At 45.0% G+C, this 20,365-nt stretch overlaps 1 protein-coding gene across 12 annotated transcripts in view; it reads right to left on the bottom strand.

Moving 5' to 3' along the window:
• Window positions 1-20,365, bottom strand: part of LOC119718632 (uncharacterized) — a 145,485-nt gene that overhangs the window by 19,987 nt on the left and 105,133 nt on the right. For 11 of the 12 annotated variants that reach the window (XM_072024335.1, XM_072024342.1, XM_072024341.1 and 8 more), the window contains one exon: window positions 2,879-3,641. In XM_072024335.1, coding sequence (XP_071880436.1) covers window positions 3,551-3,641 — 91 coding nt within the window. In that variant the 3' untranslated portion in view covers window positions 2,879-3,550. Of the gene's footprint in view, window positions 1-2,878; window positions 10,411-20,365 lie in introns of all 12 variants that reach the window. The other variant, XM_072024346.1, reaches the window with a different exon arrangement.

The raw sequence follows: 20,365 nt of genomic DNA, 5'->3' as shown, positions 1-20,365 counted from the left end.
TGGTTTATACCCTCTGCCTGTTCCCCAGGGTGAGGAAGGACCAGCATGCAGCCAATTAGGCACCAATTAGGCCTGAGGGATTAGCAGCTGAGAAGGTGCTGAGCAGGTGATTTTGAGGTTTGAACCAGCAGCTGAGAAAAGGCAAAAGGAGCAGATCCTATTACTGGGCTGTGTGGTGGGAAAATGTCCTGTGTTTCAGCACGTGCCTTCTTAATGATACTGTTGTGTTCAGCAGCTTTGAAGACCCAGGTGCCCTGATGAAAACACTGCTCACTTTGTCTTGGATTGGGTTGGCTAATTAGGAAACGCAGGTCTTTGCCTGCCTCTTTAAAAGATGTGTTTGCTTTTGCTAACTGACACCATGTTTTGCTTGCACTTTTCTATTAATCCCTAAATACTGTAACGGTGTGTTGCAGGCAGAGATTTGTCAAGGCTAATTCTATTACTGGGCAATGTTTGCCTTAAACTTTTATCTATTAAAAATAACAGGCATTTGCAGAAGGGCTTGCAGGAGGAGCAGCAAACCCAGAAGTACCCCATTCACAGACAAACCCTTCTAGCAGGCTGCTCCCCTGCTCGTAAGAAACCGTTCCCACTGAAGCTTTCTGTTCCTCTGGAAAAGAAAACAGGGCTAACTCTTCATGGATGCAGAGGAAGAACATGTCTAAAGCAGACGAAGTGCAGCCTGAAGGTTAAAACTGTACTCACATAAACTGATGAAAGTCCACACTTAAATTTCTGCAGTGTCTCACACCTGGATGAGACATAGATCCTTTGGGAGACTTGCGTGGCTTTGCCCTGTGCCTTTCCAGCTCCCTCCATTTAACCCACCCTCCCTGCTAGGTCACCTTTGTCTGCAGGAAGGAGCATGGGGAATTCTGACAGACTTTCTTCGGTGTCTTTACTGCATATGAAAACACTGGAGGATAAAGGGAACCTGTACATTAAGAATAATTGTTGCATCTGCACTTGTGTTTCTACCACCTGTGCTGATGGAAGTGCACAGCAATAAAATACTGAGAGACTCCTGCTTCTGGCTGATTCGCTTGCTCTGGAGCTTTGCTTGTGCTTTTACCTCCAATTTGCAGCTGCCCAGTGCTGTGGCAGTCACAGCTCAGTATGCTTTCTGCTGCCAGAGGCACACTGTTGAGCAGTCCAAATAGATTTGTCTGGGTGATCTGGGCTGGGAGCTCTATGGGGTATGCTAGTCAGGTCCTGCTGCACGTGGTGCATCACACTCAGGATGCCATGAGCCATCACAATGCTCATGAGGACCTGAGGATCCTCAGCTTTCCTTGTGTGCAAGATCAGAATGATCAGCCTAAAGGCTTTGGATTTGATTTGTTTATCCACAGCCTGTTTAATGTTTTGAAAGCAATACATCATGGATTAGGGTAGTTGCTAATACTCTCTCTGACCCATCAGGGTTTCTGAAATCACTCATCCTATGCCTTTCATTCAGCACACAACAATCACACCATTTGCTCTATCAGGGCAGACGCTGATGCTTCTGTTTAAGAGCAGCAACATCCCCTGTGTCCAAAGGACCTGCCTTTGTGAGCATGTCTGCATAGCCAACTACCATACAGCTGAAAGCTCCTGCAGAGCGCAGACCCAGCTGTACTTGGATGTGCATGCTAAGACAAGAGAGCTCTGCAGCTGTGGGTGCTAGCTGTGATCACTACGTCTGTGGTTACAGAACCAACTGTGCACCAAGGCAGCTGAACTGGTGTTAACGTTCAGCAAAAATGCAGCTCTCATGGCGTCTGAAGCAGGACAGACTAGAGGACCAGTGATGCTTGTAATGAAAGGAGTCCTCTGAATGGGGAGTCTCAAATTCTGGTGCCTGTTTGCTCATATATTGTTGACTGCTGAATATAAATGGAGTCACACGGCCAGGTGCTGCAATGTCAGTTTTCATCTGCCCTCTGAACTGTAATGGCCAGTTCAGTGGTTTGCAGCCACCCAGAGTGCTCTGACAGAAGGTGCTATGTGCAGGGCAAAGAGTTCTGGCATCTTTACTGCTCCTCTGTCCAGTCATCTGCAGCTCTTTAATTTCTGACATGGATGTGTCCCAGAGGAATGTTTTTCCTGAATCAAATGTTGGCTCATCCTACCTGTGCCCCATGAACATCAGTGTAGTTTATAGGACAGTGAAGAATGGAGTTTAGCACAGCAGGCTATTATGTGATGCTGATACTCCTGTGAGTCAAACAGAGAGAAGAGCAGATGGAACAGTGGCTCCATATTCAGAATGCAACTGATTTGATCACATTGGTCTTTACACTGACAGAAAATCATTTCAGGACAATTACAGAAATTGTTTGCATCTTCTGAGTCTCTGGTTGAGAGAGATCTGATCAGTCAGTGTTTCTGGGAACAGGTTTTGGGGTGCCCAGGCTTGGATCAGGATTATATGAATTTTGCACTTTGTTTTCCCTAAATCTTGTCCCTCTTTTTGTGAACAAGCCGTAGCCATCATTGCTGGGGCAATCAAAGTCATGGGGAGAAGCATCAGTGAAACTGAGCTCCTCTGCCAGGGCTGCTGGGGCTGCTGACTTTCAGCAGCCAGTCACTTTTATCTGCTCAGGCTAATTCAGCATTGTCCCTTTGAAATGTGATCTTGTCACTGAGCTGAACTGTCTGAAGTCTGCTGTGCCAGGTGCACATCTGTGCTCAGATCCACTATTAACAATCATGAAACTGTGGCCTCAGTGAAATGAAGGGCACACTTGTCTCATCTCCTGAAAATGTCGATGAGAAATAAGACAGTGATGACAGAGATGCAGAGCGCAGATTTCAAGCAAGGCTCAGTCCATGAACCTCTCCACGCAGGAGGACAGAAAAATGTGCTCCCCTCTGAGCCAAAAGTGCTTACCCTGAGACCTGGTCCTGCACTGGTCCCAGTTCTGCATTGGCATGAATTCACAGACTACACCCAGCCTCTTCTTGTGCACCTCTCATCCACCTGTGGGTTACAAAGTGCCCCAGAGCACCTCCATCTGAAAAAGAAATACTTGGGAAAAGAGGAGATCTTTGGTCTATCTCTACCATTTTATGGGAAAAGACAGAGCCAGATGTTATTACCAAAATGCTGGACAGGTACTGCAACTGTAAGCTGAGAGAACATTAAGACACTCCACTGCAGCATATGGATGCCAGAAAATGCAAAAATGCATTGTTTTTATGTTGTTGTTTTTGTTATTGTTTGTCAGTTGATGTTTTTTTTTTTTTTTTCCCTTTTAATTAGATATTGCTTTGTCATCAGTAGCTGAAACCCTAAAGAAGCTCTCCCTCACTGGGTCTGGGCCGTGGGGCTAGAGTACCCTCCAGCATGTCCTGCAGGAACCTACCCAGGCTACTCAAATGTGCTGCAGCTCCCTCCCCACACCTGAGCCTGAGCTGCCTCCCCTGCAATAAGGATCTGGGCTGGATGCATTGCTGGGCACCAGGCTGGGGGGGGGGGGCACCATCGCAGACACCCACTCCTGAGTACAGATTCAGCCTTAACTGCTTGTCAGAGGTCTGCCTCCCATCACTGCTCACATCCTCATGCCGATGCTGCAGGCTCAGCTGCATCCCCATCCTTGTTCTGGCATTTGCTGAGCAGGCTGTCTACAAAATGCCTCTTCTCTAAGAAGCTGAAAGAGAGAGAAAAGTACAGGCAAGGGGAGCAGACTGTGCATGGCAGCAGCCAAGACCTGCCTTCTCCTGCCCCTGCCCCTCATCCTTCCCCTCCCTGCCTCAGCCCTTCTCCAGCACTCAGGGCATCAGACAGCCCACCTGCGAGGGTCAGTGCATGCACCTCAAGGCCTTTCCTCCTCCTAGGCTCTGCAGTGGTGGAGCAGAGCTTTAGAAGACGACATCTGCACAGCAGCCACCCTGCTCCTGCCTCAGGCTGTTCAAACAGCCCCTCACAGAGCATCTCCCCACCCTTTTCTGTCCCTGTCACCAGAGATGTGGCAGTGGCTCCTACGTGGCCCTTCCAGTAGCCACAGGGACTGAAGGAGGATCCATAATCCCCATCTTCAGAAAAATGCGGATGTAGAACTGATGTTTGTGGAGTCAGTGCTGGACACAGAAAATGACTGCGGTCAGAACCTTCAACTTCCAGCTCCCATGCACTCGCATCCAGCTCAGCCTCTGCTTTCCTTCCAGCTTGCCAGTCATCTTCCCTTTATGTTATAGATAAAGCTGTGGAAGCTTTAAATATTTTTTATGGATGGCAGAATGTGCATCCATGAGATTTGGTTGAGAAGACTTTTGTGTGGAAAAACTAGAAGCTGGTGTGACAGACAGACTGGTATTCTTTCCATCTCAAAAGTAAACAGAGTCGACACACAGCTGGGTGGGATTCTGCCCTCTTGAGTCCTGTGCTGCACCCCACGGTCCTCAGGCAGTGCTGTAGACCATCTAGAGAAAGCAGCTGGAGGTCACAGAAATGCTCATTCTGGTTTCTTGGCAGGTTTTGCCAAAAGACCCAGTTTAGGGACAGAAATGGAGCATTTGCAGTTGTTAAAATCATCAGTATACAGCAATGCCCCACGTCTTGTCATGACAATGCCAAGGTCTGTTCTGCGATCAGGGTCCAGGCTTTCCATGTCCCTCGCTGGCTCTCAGCTCCCTGAAGGGGCTTGTGCAATTGTCCGGCCCTGCTGGTATCGATGATACATAAGTGACAAAATAAAATAGAAATTACTAATTTCAAGCTTCACTGGTAGGAAGGAAAAGAAAATCAATGCTTGGCAAATGGAACCAGGAGAAACTTGAAGAAAAGAAATGCTCTCTCCTAGCTCCAGTAGCTTGTCTGTGACAAAGGCGGGGGGTGAGGCTGTAAAAAGGGGTCTTGACAGTGTTGCTGTTTCAGCTGCGGCATGTTAAAGCTGGCCTTTTGCATATTAATGGTAAAATAAGCTCGCTGTTTGTTCAAACAGCTCTCTCAAGTCCTGTTGACATTGTGTCTGTGCTGTGCCCCTGCAGAGCAGCAGTGAGCTGGGCTGCACAGAGGCCCATGCTGCCCTGGCAGGGCTTGCACCCATTTTGCAGAGCAGGAACTGGCCTGCAGGAGGGATGCCCAGTGGTGCTGGTGAGGTCCTGTGCCCACCTGCTCCCACAGCTGTGCACCTCAAGAGACCTCTGTAGCCCACGGGCAGGATGGGTGCAGGAGGCACAGCAAAACCAGGGCATGGGGAGAAAGTAGCCGGGATGCAAAGTGCTTCAGCCAAAGCCAGGGCTCAGTTGTGCACTGCAACATTTGGAGGAGCTCATCAAAATTTACAGGCACATCGGCTCCCAGGGTGCTGGGAGCTAAGACACGGAATTTCAGAGTCAATTTTCAAAGGCGCAGCTCACATTTAGAGACCCAAATAAGGGGCAGATGCCTGAAAAGGCTTTGGTCTTGCAGCTGTCATTGTAGCACCGTAACGAGATTTTTAAGATTTTTAAAAGGCTACGGGTCCAGGGGTGCTGAGGGCACAAAATGCGATCACAGGCTGCAGAAACTCTCCCTGAAAGGAGGTGGAAACGATTAGGAAGTACCCCTATGGTGAGCAGATGAATAACATCTGTTTAACTGCCTGTAAAACAGCCAGGTACAGATAAGTCCTCTCGGCCTCCTGACACAGGCAGAAGCATATTTTCAATTAAACTGAGAGATGGAAAATCCGGTGTTGATGAAAGGCCGTTCACTTTTGCACCATGAGGTGGGATTCAGCTCCACCAGTTAGAGACATCTAAAACACAGACCTCTGCACCTCAACTGGCTATTTGAGGCTTCTCTTTAAGACAGTCAGGAGGGACAGGCATTTTCAAGCAGCAATTTGTCTGACCAAATACAAATACCCATTTGCGGAAGCGATAACTCCACGCCTCATGCTCTGCTGACTATATCTGCTAGATCTCTGCTGATAATAAGACTGACTAGGAAGGCCAGCTCAGGTTAGACACCTTGCCTAGTCACTTGAGTTTTTCTGTGGAATATTAAACTGTGGAATTCATTTCCACAAAAGGATATGGAAGGCAAAAGATAAACTATATTCAAACAGAGACTGGAATAAATATGAAAAACAGGAATAGCCACAGTTATTATAGGTGGTGTAAAGAGCATTTTGGAAGAGATATAAAACTGCTTGCCTCTAGTCTTGAATTCATTATAAACTCTTAGGATTATGATTAAGATCATCACACGGGGCACCCTATTTCATATCTACCTGCTGGGTGATCAGAGGCAGGCTACTAATTTGGATGGACTGTGAATCAACTTGAAACTGTCAATATTTTTACCCGCACATGGTCTCCCAAGGTTTCCTGAAACTCTAACAGCTGGTACTGAATTGCAAGTAGTGTGAAATCAGAAGTTTAATGGAATAGTATAGATTAGATTGGAATACAGCAGAATACAGTACAATAGGACAGAAGAAGACTAGAAAACTAAAACAAATACACCTGTGAAGGAAACAAAAAGCACATGGAAAAGGATGCTTTGAATACCATCCACGAGTGCATGGCATAGAAAATGCTCAGGCAGGTAGGTGGTTAACTCTCTTGGTCTCACAGTGGTTTTGGCATACAATTAGTTACTGTGGGATCAAATTATAAACCAGACAGTGTAACCCGTCTGCAGGCCAGTGAGCAGCTTTATGAATGGTCCTAATGGACCCGGCGTAACTAGTTAGCATGAAATACACTCCACAGCACACCAAGCTGAGCCTCAGGACTGCTCCTTTCAAAAGTGACTAGAGAAGCAGCAGCACAGGTGGAACTTGGCTGCTCACCCAAGTAAAACTACCACACATGGTCACCCTGCTGTCCCCTTGGACTGCCAGGTCCCTCTCTGCAGAGCTGCTCTCCAGCAGGTCAGCCCACAGCCTGTACTGGTGCTTGGGGTTATTCCTCCCTAAGTGAGTGCAGAACCCTGCACTTGCCTTTGTTGAACTTCATGAGGTTCCTCTTGGCCCATCTCTCCAGCCTGTCAAAGAAGCAAGCTATAAGCATGGCTCAAGACTCATATGCCCAAGACATGATATGAATAGAGAAGAGCCTGTGGCACTGCTTTGGGGTCGTTTGATACAAGGCGTGGAGTACGAACCATCATTTTTTCCAGCTAGAACACAGTAAAGGCTGTTATATACCACTGCTCAGCAGAAAATCTGAATGCCACATAAATAAACTTCTTACGAAAGTACGAATTCATAGCCAGCCTTTGCCTGATCCCTGGGGGATGGAGATAAGTGAATGCAGATATAAAGAAGATAGTAATAACCCTCAAGTCTAAGGTCTGACTAAGATTTTTAACAAGGAGTGCATGAAAACATATGGTATAGTAGAAAGTTCAGAGGCCATCTGTTTTCACTGACTATGAAAAACTTTATGCTGCAGCAGTAATCAAGATAATGACAGCTCATATAATACTAGAAGTAAAAGAAATATGCAGCTGGTTATAAGTAGGAAAATGTGGTAGTAACTTGTTTTAAGTGTGTCTTGAAACGCAGCCTAAGTTTTCTTGCCAGCCTGACTGGGACCTAACAGCTGAGGGAAAAGCTACAAGTACTTAGCTCTTCTTTAGTTTTAGATAAGAAGAGTTTTATTATCAGGAGCCATAGTTAACAGCTTAAGAAAGGAAATTAGGAGAGTGAATTGGGGATAGCACAGATCCAGCAATGAGGGCCTGGCCAGAAATGGAGAGCAAGCCCATGACAGTAGCTTTCATCTTGTAGGTGGCTGCTGCTAGTTCTTTTGGCCCCCACAGACTGCCAGGCACCCGTTTGCACGTTGCAGGGTTACAGTGTGCTCATTTATCTTGGGTTGCATCTCAGGGAACCTGTGTGAAAGGCTTTCAAATGTAACTGCAGTCAAAAGGGGGCCCTGAGCTTTGTCTGTGAAGTACCTGAAAAAAGCAAAAGACTTCACTCCTGGAAGTGTCTTTCCACAGGGCAGGCCAGCTTTTAGCTTTTCCAGTAGTTACTGCATTCATTATTAATATACTTTGCATGCTTTAAAGGGCTCTAAGCACAAGACTGACAAGCAGTAGGGCTTCTCCTGGCTGTTAACAGCCATCTGGGCTGTCTCATTTCTGTGCCAGTATGTTCTGTTTTGAAGACCAGCACTGGTCTCCAAAGCAACCTAGTGCATGGTGTGGAAGATGCCTACCGTGGTGAGGGTGGATCTGTTCTCTCCCAGCTTTTCTTGACAGCAGCTCTTGTAAGATGCTAATACATTGCATTACACATGCACCTTCCTGACAGCTAAGAGCTTAATACCCAGTACAATGCCTACCTTATTGAGCAATAGAGGTACCGCTGTTCTGCCTTTGTACAGGGAGCTGAATATTGCTTTAATGCATTCATATTTAGCTTAGGGTCCCCAGAGGGCTGTTGATTTATCTGTGCTCCTAGGCTTCCTATTTGGCGCTGATATTGTGTGTCAGAGAGCAGAAGGGAAGGATTTGCTGCACCTTATCTCCATTCAGATGATAGTGACGCTCCCTGATAACTCGCTAATCCACGGAGATAAGAACACTGCAAGCAGATTTTGCGGCCCTTAGTATGAAATGTGTGCAGGGATTTATGTTATTCTTGCAAATACTGAAATCATACATTTTGCTGTGTGAGCCACAAACTTCATGTCACTACGACAATTAGCTTCCAGGATCAGGCGTATTTCAAACAGCATTAACTAGAGGAGCAGACAATGTGATATAATAAAGAGAAAAATAAGATCAGATGAGCAAGACACTTAATGTAACATCACTTCTATCACTACACACTATTACCAGAGAAGCAGAATTAGAAGATACATTTTGCTGCCTTTTTTTTCCCCCCCTTAATAGATCTGTTATTTTGTTTGGAATTTGGTAGTAGTGGTGGGGAGTATGGAGAGGAGAAGGAAGAGGAAAAATCTCTAGATTCTTGGGGAATAAATGTCTGCCACAGACATTTAAAACTCACTGAGAAGTGACAGCTCTGGACATAGGGGTTTCATCCTCCAAAGGCTTTCATGGCTGCAGTAATCATCAGGGCTGAACAATGTTTGGGTAGAAAAAGCCAAAGCTGGGCCTTGTGCATAACCTCCACTCTGCCCCCACACCCAGGCATTGTCCATCTCATTAATGCTCAGTGTCACATCCTTACAGGGGATCTTGCATCTTATCTACTATAGCCACATCAATGTTCTGGTTACATTTATACAGTTGTTGTTTGTTTGTTTTCTTGTTTGTTTTTATGCTAGTTTCTTGGTTGTGGTGGCCTGGGCTGTCTTTACAGGCTTGGACTCTTGCTGTGCTACAGTTCTGTATTTCAGTTCCCATGAGTTGTTCACTGGGACACCTTGTTTTCGTGTCTGACAGGCACACCTCAGAGCTGGCTCTTTCCCAGAGAACTGTCAGATCATAGCTGTGAAGTTTCAGAAAGTGTGAGCAGGTCTTCCTGCACTTGGATGTACAAATCTGTGAAGCAGAAGGACCCAGTAGTAGCTTCTAGATAGTGAAAAGTAGTCTGAAAATACAGATGGACCTGTAAAGCCAAAATATGTGAAGAAAGAGAGCTGCAGCAGAGTGGTACAAAACCAGGGAACATGTTCTAGTGAGTAGAAAATTGATCCTACATGGTTCTCTCACAAATGCTGAGTTTAGCTCTGCCGTGAATAAGTGGTTTAAAAGCTGAAGCAGGTGGGTTTGGTAGTCCTCCTCCACCTCCCATGCTCACACAGATGTCAGAGGTCTTACAGCCTGAGTGGAAGGTGAAGCATGTCCCTGTGGACTCAAAAGCCAGGATCTTCATCTGTCCATGACATCTGAAAAGGCATGGGAACACCCTTATTGCAGCTAAGCCCACTTAGCACCTGCAGAAAGTTTCAGGGTTTGTGCAGTAGCTGGGATGCAGAACAACAGTGTTTAACTCTTCTTTCTTTTTCCTTCTAGGCCTCCAAGTGACTTTTCACCACCTGCAATGAGGTTTAAGTATAAAACAAGAAGGGCAAATGTCTCAAAGGCCTCCCCAGCCTAGACCTGTAGGCAGACACAGCATCACAAGGCTTCTCGATCTAATGGACAAAATCCAAGGAGACCAGTGGCAGAGCTACAAATTACTTTGAGAAACCAGGTAGCAGTTCTTTATGGCAGCAGTTCTCCTACAGAGTTACTCTGCACTCCAGTGCTGATGTGGCTGTGCTCCCAGTTATGCTGCCAGAACTCAGAAACACTATCTTCCTCCAAAGGTTTCACTACTTCATTTACGAGAAAAGGGGCAAAACCTTTTAAAATGTTCCCAAAAGCCCCTTGGGTTTTTCATTCACTGAAAAAAAAAAATTGCTGGATTGATTCCATTTTGCATTCTAGAAACTCTGTCCAGGGATGTTTGAAAGGATGCCTCGAAGCAGAGATCCCTGTGTAATCAGAAATGTCGTGACGCCCAGCTAAAATAGAAAGGGAGAGACAAATGGCATTAAAAGCAGGAGTCCAATAAGAGGATAGAGAGCTTCGAGAATTAGTTATTTGACTCTTTTTGACCTAAATCTCTAGTTTAATAAAGCAAAATCTTTCCACGTGGTGCTTTTTAAAGCCCTTGAACAGAAGGTTTTTGCAGCCTGCCCAGGGACTCAGCAGAGGATAGAGCTTACCAAGCCTGTCAGCCAGCAAAAGGAAGGGTGGTCGAACCACTGCCTAATCCTGCTCACCCTATTCTGCACCTCACTCTGCACGCTCTGCTCAGCATGGAGTAATGATCTTTCTATTGCTGTAACCTTCACATTAACATGCATAGGGAAACGGGTGGAAGCTGCAAGGCTGAGACCAAGTGTTGATTTTCCTGCAGGGATGAAGCAGGGCAGCGCTTCCAGCACTTTGTGGGAATGTGACTAGAAGAAAGGGGATGTCAGGGTGGGTGGTTTCAGCGTAATGCCGTCCCGCAGCCTGCCTCACCCTCCTCCTGTGCTAGTCTGCAATTGTCTAAATGATGGGAAGGTAATTGCCTTGATGCAATTGCCTAACTGTGCTGGGAAGCGGTGTAGAAGCAGAGGACTGCAGGTCTCCTGCCCATGGTTTGCAGCCACTCCATGGAGCCAGAGCCAGGGGCTGTGGGGGGTGGCGGGCAGTGATGAGCCTGGCACTGCAACTGAGAAAGCAAAAGGGAGTGGGAAATAAGGTCAGTCGGTATGTCTGGCATTACAGATTTCATGCTAGTAGTTGTGCTAGAAGGAGACCCTGCCAGAGGCTTATGGCATTTAACCTCCTAGGACCGTGTCCCTAACCAGGGGTCTCTGCTGTGCTTCCCTCCTTGGCAGAGAATGAGTTCACCTCAGCATCCTCTGCTTGAAAAAAGGCCATCTTCCCTGGAAATAAAGAGACTGTTCACTGCTCTGAGCTAATCCAAATCCTCTCAGGCAGGCCCTTGCAGTAGGGAAGATTTCTGTGCTCCAAGATCCTCAGGATCTGCTCATTCCAGATGAGGGCTGACAGTGATAAAGAATACATGCTGTTTGTCAAAGCTTGGGCATATTCCTCCTCCAGTGCTTTGCTGAAGCTCTCTGACTGCAGAAATGAGTTTATCTATCAGTGTTTTCACTTTCCCACCACTCAACTCCGGAGTCCTGCTTCACTGAAAGAGCCTGCAGGGATTCCAGAGGGATCAGGGTTTTCATTCCAGTCTCTCATGAGCTCTCTGGAAATCAAGATGATGCCATCATTTCCAGCAATGAAGAAACTGTGGTTGTCAGTTTAAAGACCATGTATAAAGCTGGTCCAATTCCAGCCAGCCACGTGCTACTTAATGCATCTATGCCACTGCCGTGCATGCTACTGCAGTGCCTTGAACTTCAGATATGTAAATGCAGTGCTACAATGGCACTGGATTCTTGTACAAATTGGCCATTCCCTCTAAAAAACACCCCAAGTCCGCCCAGAATGGGACAGTCTCCAGGAAAAGTGTAGACTGGACAATTGGATCAGATTTGGCAATGTGAAGCAAGAAATCATTCCTGTCAAGTACAGACCAGCACACAGCCTGGAAGGGAGACTACAGGGACCCAGGAATCCCTGCCATATGTGTCTGCAGCTCCCAGGCCCACCCCTTTCCATCTAACCACAGCCAAAGTCAACCCCCTGCAAATGACAGTGCTTGTGAGATTTCTGGCCAAGTTTCCTACAACCAATAAATGCTCAGAAACCTCCCAACCTGATGATTGTTAAATGCCCCTGAGCCCTTCAGGGCCGCCAGCAGCTTCAGTGTCTCCCAGGGCTAACCTCTGACATGCATACCAAAGGGTTAGCTGGGCTGCTCCAGGCTTTGATGGGTTCTGGCAGCTTTGATTTACTTCATGTTCAGGGTGAAAGGAGGGGTAGTTTTAGCCTTATAAATAAAGAGAAAATCCCAAATCTGTTGAATTAAAGACTAAGCACCAGCTCCTATAATCACTCTGCAGAGTCCCTGGGATCTTCTCTCATTTAGAGAGTGATTTTTTTTTCACTTGAATGTACTGCACAAGCCTGATTTCAATTAATCCTTCTCTGCCCAAGTCCTTTAGGCATATGGCCTGAGAGGTTCCTGGCATGGAGCGAGTAACTCTGAGACCTCCTAATCCAACATCTGCCAGCTGATAAATCCCCATGCTCTTTTGAGCGGCCCAGTAATAACTTTAATCACCCCAAACTGTTCCAGCTTGCTTCTGTGATGCTTCCAGTACGGAAGGGTGATTTAACATCTGATGCTGCAGTGGCAGGCAGTCCTCCCACTGTCCTCTCACAGCCACTGCCACTGATGATCCTTGGAGGACCATCACTGTCCAGGACCTTGGAGCACGGGTTCCTCAGGAGAAGAAAAGTGCCTGGTGTGCTGCACTGCCCTGCTGAGTGAACAGACTAGAGCAGCTCAATGACTTTGCAGGATGCAAAGAAGTAGCTGTGCTTAGTAAGGAACAGCAGAACACCTCGGGCTACAAAAAGCTCGTGGAGCCCAGGAGGGGAATGATGAAGTCCAAAAATGCGAGATGCTATCATGGGCTTCAGCTCATCTGTGCAGGATTTCCCAGCTTCAGGATTTCCAAGCCATAACATGTTCAAAAAGAGCCTACAATTTAGTGCCTGAAGAACAGTGGCCATTACAAGGTCAGCATCCAGCCTGAAGGAACATATAACACTGAAAGTCTAGAGCTGTGCATCCTGAAATGTAATGGTTAGGGGCTTTCAACCTCAGGAGGTGAACAGAGAGAACATCATGCAATAAGGTAGCACTACAGGATTCAATGGACAATAGACAATATGGTTTCACAAAATATTTGAAGTTGGAATTTACTTGGGGGGTGATGGGAGCTTGTTCCTGGCTTGTTCTGTGGACAGCATTCAACAAAAAGATTATAATGTTCCCTTCTTTTTCTGTAAGTATCAGCATTGCACTTGTTTCAGGCTGTATAGTCTTGTTTGCCTGTTTATCAGGTGCAGATGAAACTTCCCTACTGGCTGATAAATAGGGGAATTTACTCTCCTCTTCTGTTTGTTCAGTAGCAGAGTTGCCTTGGGAAGCAGAGGAATGGAAAATATTTATTCATGAATGACCTCAGCAAGGCAACATTCCCAGGGGACACTGTCCCTGAGATGGGGAGAGAGTTTCATGAGTATGAAATCCTGGAGGAGTTGGGGCAGGTTTGCCCTCAGAGCAGGGAAGAACACAGTGCTGGTGACTACGTGTTAAGGTCAGGATGAGCAGAGCATTCTGCAGCATGCCTGTTTTCTGAGTGCAGCACAGCAAAAGGGTTGGAAGATCCTGAAGATCCTGACATTCCCCAGCTTCCTTTTTTTTTATGAGAATTTTGTTTAAATGCTACAAAATCACATGCACCACCCAGGATCCATACAGGAGGGTTTGGAGGACAAAAGGAGTTTATCTTGCCTGGGTTCTGTCTGAAATACATCTTGCCCAGTGAGGAAGCTGCAATTTCCAGTGAATACATTAGTTCATTGAGTCTCTTTGACAGTGACTGACATTCCCTTATCTCACCTGTCATTGTACAGCATCACAGAATAATACACCAGCAATGTTCAACAAGGACTGCGTGCACTTCTACTCTGACTTGGTGCTTACACCACAGCCCAGTGGCAGGGGTGCATGTGACTAAATCTATTCTGTCACTGGTTTTCAGTTCTGCTGTCTTTCTATCAGTGTTTCCAGAGGCTTGGTGGATGAGGGCTTGGTAGAGTTAATTTGTAAAAATGATAAGCAGGCTTCTTCAGCCCCTGAAGTTACAGAGAATTTCCGAGGAGGTTCCGACTCACACTACTGGAAGCCTCTTTGTCTCCCTGCCTGGCAGGTCAGATTAATAATGCAGCTTCCTATTGCCTAATGTCAGCGATGCTGTCTCAGCAGTGCACAGCCCACCAGATGCTGGGAAGTCACATGCCTGAAGGGGAAATGCTGGAGTGGACACAGATAGTCCCACTGAGGCCCCGTCTCCAGCAGCTCGATTTGATTAAACAAGTAAATCAAAAGGCTGCAGGAGATCAATGTTCCTGACAGATGGAGGCCTTTCAGAAGTGGCACTTGCTCTGAACATGATCCATCATTGCTGTGGGAAGGGACCCCAGAGATGCCATGGGGTCTGGCTGCCCTCTTGTGCAGAGGCAGAGCTCTGTGCAAGCGAGAGCCTGTCTGGCAAAAGTCAGCAGGTCCAGCACAGTGGTGAGGAGCTAAAGGTCTGCCTCTGGCTCTCCTGGCACTCCTGATTCCCCTCAGGCTTCTTTCCCCAGTGCTAGGTTGTGGCCGGACGTGGTCCCTCACTGTTTTGTTCAACACAGCACATTTCCCTGGATGCAACAGGGTGTTCATATTAGAAGTGTGGCAGGGAGGATGAAAAATGAGGAAGTGGGGCTCAAATGGCTTAAATCAAGGGCTGGATGGTGGCAACCACATTGGGAGTGGGGCTCTTCTGTGGTCCTCTGCTCTGCCCTGCCCAGAGGCTGCTGCCCAGCAGGGAGATTCACACTTCCAGGTCCGGTGCATATGCACATGAGCAGCTGCTGCCCTATCCAAAGGCCTCACTCTAACAGATCTTCCGCCTTTGTGTGAGCAGAATCCACCAGCAAACCCCTTGGGTGGTTTCTCTCTGCTGGTGAGGTCTGGACAAGGAAGTGCTTCAGCAAGCACAGGGTCAGGAAGGAGAGCTGGGACAGCGGGAGACTGCATGGGGAAGGTGAGCTGCGTGGCAGGATCCTATGCCAGACCAGGGCTGGGAGAATGGTCATGTCCAAGGGGACAGATGCTGTCAGCTCTCGGGCAGAATGGGAAAGTTCTCTATTTTTGAGGCAGCTTTTGGTGGGGATGTAGCAAAATCTCTTTCCAATCTGAAGACGGTGTCATATTTTCTGGCTACTAGGGCTGTTCTTCAGGTGTGATGTTTCCAGCCACTAATATATCAAAGTTCACTTGTCCCCTGCTATAATAAAGTATTTGTCTATAGGGCTATTCTTCTTGCCCTTGAACAGTCATACAAAAAGTCTGTATAGACCGGCAAAAGTTCAGTATAGACTGGCAAAGATACTGGGTAGGGGTGGGGGACCAACTGTGATCTGGTAAGCAAATTTCAGTGGTTACTGAAAAAAATCTGGTTGCTTACCGTGCTCTCAAACATCCATCTTTTAGTATGTCTCCCCAGACCCTCTAAGCTACTGCCATGATTATTTTGGATCCACTGTGGTTGTTGGCTAATTCAATTACTGTTGGTGTCTGGAAAGATGCTGAGAAGGAAGGAAGGTACAGATATGACCTGCAGATTGAGCAAGACCAGTTTACTTTGTGCAGCAGCCCTTAGAATGCTTATACAGTACATTTCCATGAGTAGCAGAAGGCTTGCCAGATTTTCTTGAGGGTAATTTTAAAAGTTCCAAAGATATTGTTCTAAAATATGATTCGTTTGTTGGATGGGTCATCCTGTGGGATGCTCAGTGGAAGAGAGGCAAGAAGCTTGACATTGAAAGATTTAAGAGTTTGTGATAGGAGTCCAGGTCAAACAGAGCTTTCAGGTGGAAAAAAAAAAAACACACCTCTGTTTGCTTACCTCCAGGCCTGCCTTCACTCCAACAACCTTTTAAATTTCATGGATTGCAAACAAACTCCACATGGTATTGTATAGTATCAGGAAAAGCTTTTTCCCTTCCATCATACCCCAGGCTTGGCTGTGTATCTGCTGCCTGGTCTCAGGACTCATTTTGCCTGGCAGGACCAGCTGATCTTTCTTCTTCTTCCATGTATTCGTCCAAACCTTTCTGAACATGGTATTTTCCAGCTCTGAAAACAGACTGTGGCAAATTCCACAGACAATTTACATGCTCTATGGATAGCCTGTTTTTTTTTTTTTTTTTTTTTTTCCCCTGCTTGTTTTGAGCCTGCCATCTGACAGATGCAGAATGCTTCTTGGAAGAAACGGCAAACAATTGTCACCTCTTCTGCAAGCTGGAGATTCATGGTCTGTTTATCTATTTCTCACACAGATGTCATTTCATACCTTTCATCATCTCTGTTGCCCTTTTCCATGTTTTCTTCCCGGTTGTACAAGTCTTTCTGAGATGGGGAGATCAGGATTGCAGAAAATATTCAAGAAGTGAATACACCATGGATTTCCACAGTAGCATGAGGTTGTTCTCTGTATGGTTTTCCACTCATTTCTGACTTAGCAAGATTTACTTTTTTGATTACTGACAGGGGAAAAATCCCTATCTTTAATCTATCTCTCACTGGATTCTTCTTTTGAAGCATTCTTCAGTGACTGTCAGGAGGAAGAAACCCTACCCTGGGAGTCCAGCTCTTCTAGTCTGCTCAGGGCAATGCAGAGATTAGCCAAGGGTACTGTATCAGTTTATTATTTGTGCCATGTTGACTAGAGGAAGATTCACACGATGATTTATAAGATATATACCTAAAATACTAAGGTCTAGCAAACACAAGGCTGTTGAATATGTGCTATTAAACTGCATCCTCTTCTGCCTTATTATCCTACGTATTTAAAGCAGCATGGTCATGATATTAGTTTCCTGTCCTACTGTTTTCCCTGCAGAGACCCACATGAGTTAATATGAGGAATCTTTGCAATTATCATAGTGTAATTATCTGTAGCAAAGATACACTTTGAGATGGAGGAGAGATGACTAGTTAATGCTACAAATCTATAGTAATTAGAATTAAATTCAGAGAGTATTGGATTCCCCTCAGTGACCAACTCATTAATCTCCTGAGTCATTTAAAATATTTTTTATTATTAACATTCTTTCGTGAGTTTTTTTTTTTTTTTTAATTTCAAACAGAAATTTTATTTTCTTTCCTTCCTGCACGGAAGTGTTTATGGGCCTCAACCACCACAACTAGCAGTTTCAAATTTGCATTTTTAATCAAAGTGCTTTTTTGATTTTATTTTACTGGTTATCTAGGACCATTTTTGCCTTGCCTATTAACATCGTCTGATGGCCTGACCAGTTTCTGTCATACAGTGGAGTCTGTTTTGACCTTATGCTGTTGTCTGACAGTGACCAAATACAGATCGAAAGCTTGAGCCATACACATGAATTTGGGGAAATCTTGATTCAGACCTCAGTTTTTAAATAAAGAACTGTTTGTGCTGAGGGTGTAGATCCAAGAAACTTAATGATGTAGTTACTGGTTAGAATCAAGAAGCAGCCTCGAAATGCAGCTTGTTGTAAACAGTGTAGGTACAATTTGAGAAAGGGACCAATACTTCAAAGATTTTTTTTTTTTTCTTTCTGCTAGAATAAATCTCAATAATGCACTTCCAGTTGCAGTAAGGAAGCAGTATTTTAAACTAAGTGAGGCATCCTCTGAAACATTTAGATTTTTTTGGGTAGATTATCTTGATGAATTTACTTGTGGGTTCATGCATCTCAATAGCACCCACAGAAAGCATCAGCCTTTGTGAAATTGCATTAAATTAGCAGTTAAGTGTTTGGAGACTTAGTTTCTTAATATTGTTTAGCCAACCATATCATGCAGATTGTGAAAAGTGCTTTAATCTGCAACATACAGGACTTCCCGAGGGATTAGCCGCAGCCCTGATATGTTAATACGGCAAAAATGGATGATCCAATTAAGCTCTGCTAAACCATGGCAGAATGTAAGGTCCATATGTTGGCTTATCCTTATGGTTTGTGTATTAGTTGGAAATTGCTAGGCAGCCTGTCCTGGTCACTGGATTCTGAGGCTTCATCAGGGTTAGCAGAGAAAGCGAAAGCTCTTTGCCTTTCTGAGGAGGGCTTTCCCCCTTCCCTTTACAGTGTATGCACTCTCACAGGGCAGTTTTCCAAGAAGAAAAACATCTGCGTGTGACCAGCCCATTTTTTGCTATAGCCCAGGGAGGCAAAATATGATTGCTGGCTATAGAGTTGTCAGCAAATAAACATCCAGACTCAGAAGCTAAACAAGTTTCTATTGAAACAAGAACTAATAGATGAAAACTAACTTTGAGCAAGTGTAGGCGAGAAAGCAGAAGATGACTGGTGCTTTGGAATAATCTCCTAACCAGAACAACTGGAAGAAAAAAATCAAATGTGTTCTAACGTAGCTTAAAAACTTTTAAGGATTATACAATGCACTACTTAGTAGCAGTGGCCTAGCCTTTACCATGTGCAGATCCCTTGCACCACTATTTCAGGGCTAAGGCTTGTGTTTTTAAGCACAGATTTTTTTTTCCCCCTCAAACTATGTTCTCTGGTTTAGTATCAAACCAATAAATATAGGCTAATTCACACTGTATTGCTGGTGGATTTCTTGATAAGCAAGTCACTCATGCAGGTTGAACTTCTCAGGTTGCCCAGAGAAGCTGTGGATGCCCCATCCCTGCAAGTGTGTTAAGACCACCAGTTCCCCTCCAATCTGTAGCATTCTGAGTCTATGACCAGAACTTGCAGAAGCCATCCTTTTCTTTCTTCCCTCAGAGTTGCATTCCTAGCACTGCTGGCTGGCAATGACCATTCACTGTGTGAGGCCACTACACCAGAGGAGAGTTTGCTGCTACTATTTGTGATGCTGGGTCAGGTAAACACACAACATCATCAAAAATGATGTCTATTTGATGTTCCACTGTTGCATGATGCATGCAGTGCGACAGTTGTCACAAGTGTGCTACCCATCTGCCTGTGGGAAGACAAGGTTGTCTTATTTAGAATTCCAGGACTCCTCTGCACTGGTCTGTCTCATGCCATTGAGTCTGTGCTGCTGCTATTTTGTGATATATATATATATATTTAAGGACACCTCCGTTACTCTTAAGTTATGAGTTAAGAACAGAAGACAGTAGTTACACCTATAGTTACTTATTTCCTATGGTACAGAGAATAGCATACGACACCTTCTGGTGCAGAGAAATAGTTCAGGTTTTTCCCTTTTGGAGGTATAGATACACGCTGCCATTTCCTGGGGCACTTCTGAATACTTCTGATTTGTTCAGTTCTCTTTTTGATTGTATTACAGTATCCCTCCCCCCATATTTCTAGCTGTTATTCTCTCTTATTGATTATTTATTTTTCAGACTGGGACAATATTAGTATACTGTACCTTTTAATTACCTTTCAAACACTTTGCGTTTGGGGTTGTTCAACTGGCTTGAATAAAAATATATTGCTTTGCCAGTTAGGATTAAGAAAGGATACTTTTATTGCCTCTTTCTTGTCCTTGGCATTCCCAGCTAAGAGTAAAGTTCATACTGGAAAACATGATTTTATCTTTCTTTTCTAACAGTTTAAGGAATTTTGCATTTAGAGAGGTTCAGGAGTTCACCAAGCAACATGATGGCTCTCTGCTTATTATGGAATACTCTGGTTAGTTATACAAATTGAAAAAAAGTTTAAAGTGTTATAGACACCTGCTTTCCTTATCAATTTATTCATGTTCATGTGCTTAAATTAAAAGGCTAAACAATTTATATGTTTGAATTGTAAGCTCTTTGCTAATGTGCCAGCTTCTACCAAAGATGGAATGATGTTCTGAGGACATTTAAAAATAGCAACCAGTAAGGGATGGGGCCATTTTCTTGATACACCAAAGTTCATCATTTACACTCAGCACCGCAGAGCTGGCTGATGATCATTATTGGATTTCAAGTGCAATTTTGGTGATAGCTTTGTGCTCCTGGGAGGTAAGACATTTCAAAGGAAGAACAGGATCTCTCCCATTCTCAGTAAGGGCTATAGTCCTTGGGCACAAGGCAGATACCATGCTTGTGAATCTCTCCTTTTATTCTCCTTGCTTTTTTTTTACAAGTGCACAAAATAAAACATTTCATTTGGGAATGCATGAAATATTTCATGCTGAATGGAACACTTTTTTTTTTTTGGTTTAGCAAGATAAATAACATTCCAGTGTGATCCAAGTAAAACCTT

This window comes from Anas platyrhynchos, chromosome 16, assembly GCF_047663525.1.
Source record: "Anas platyrhynchos isolate ZD024472 breed Pekin duck chromosome 16, IASCAAS_PekinDuck_T2T, whole genome shotgun sequence".
NCBI classification, from domain to species: Eukaryota; Metazoa; Chordata; class Aves; order Anseriformes; family Anatidae; genus Anas; species Anas platyrhynchos.
Note: the sequence above shows the minus strand (reverse complement) of the source record. Positions and strands in the feature narration are given on the sequence as shown.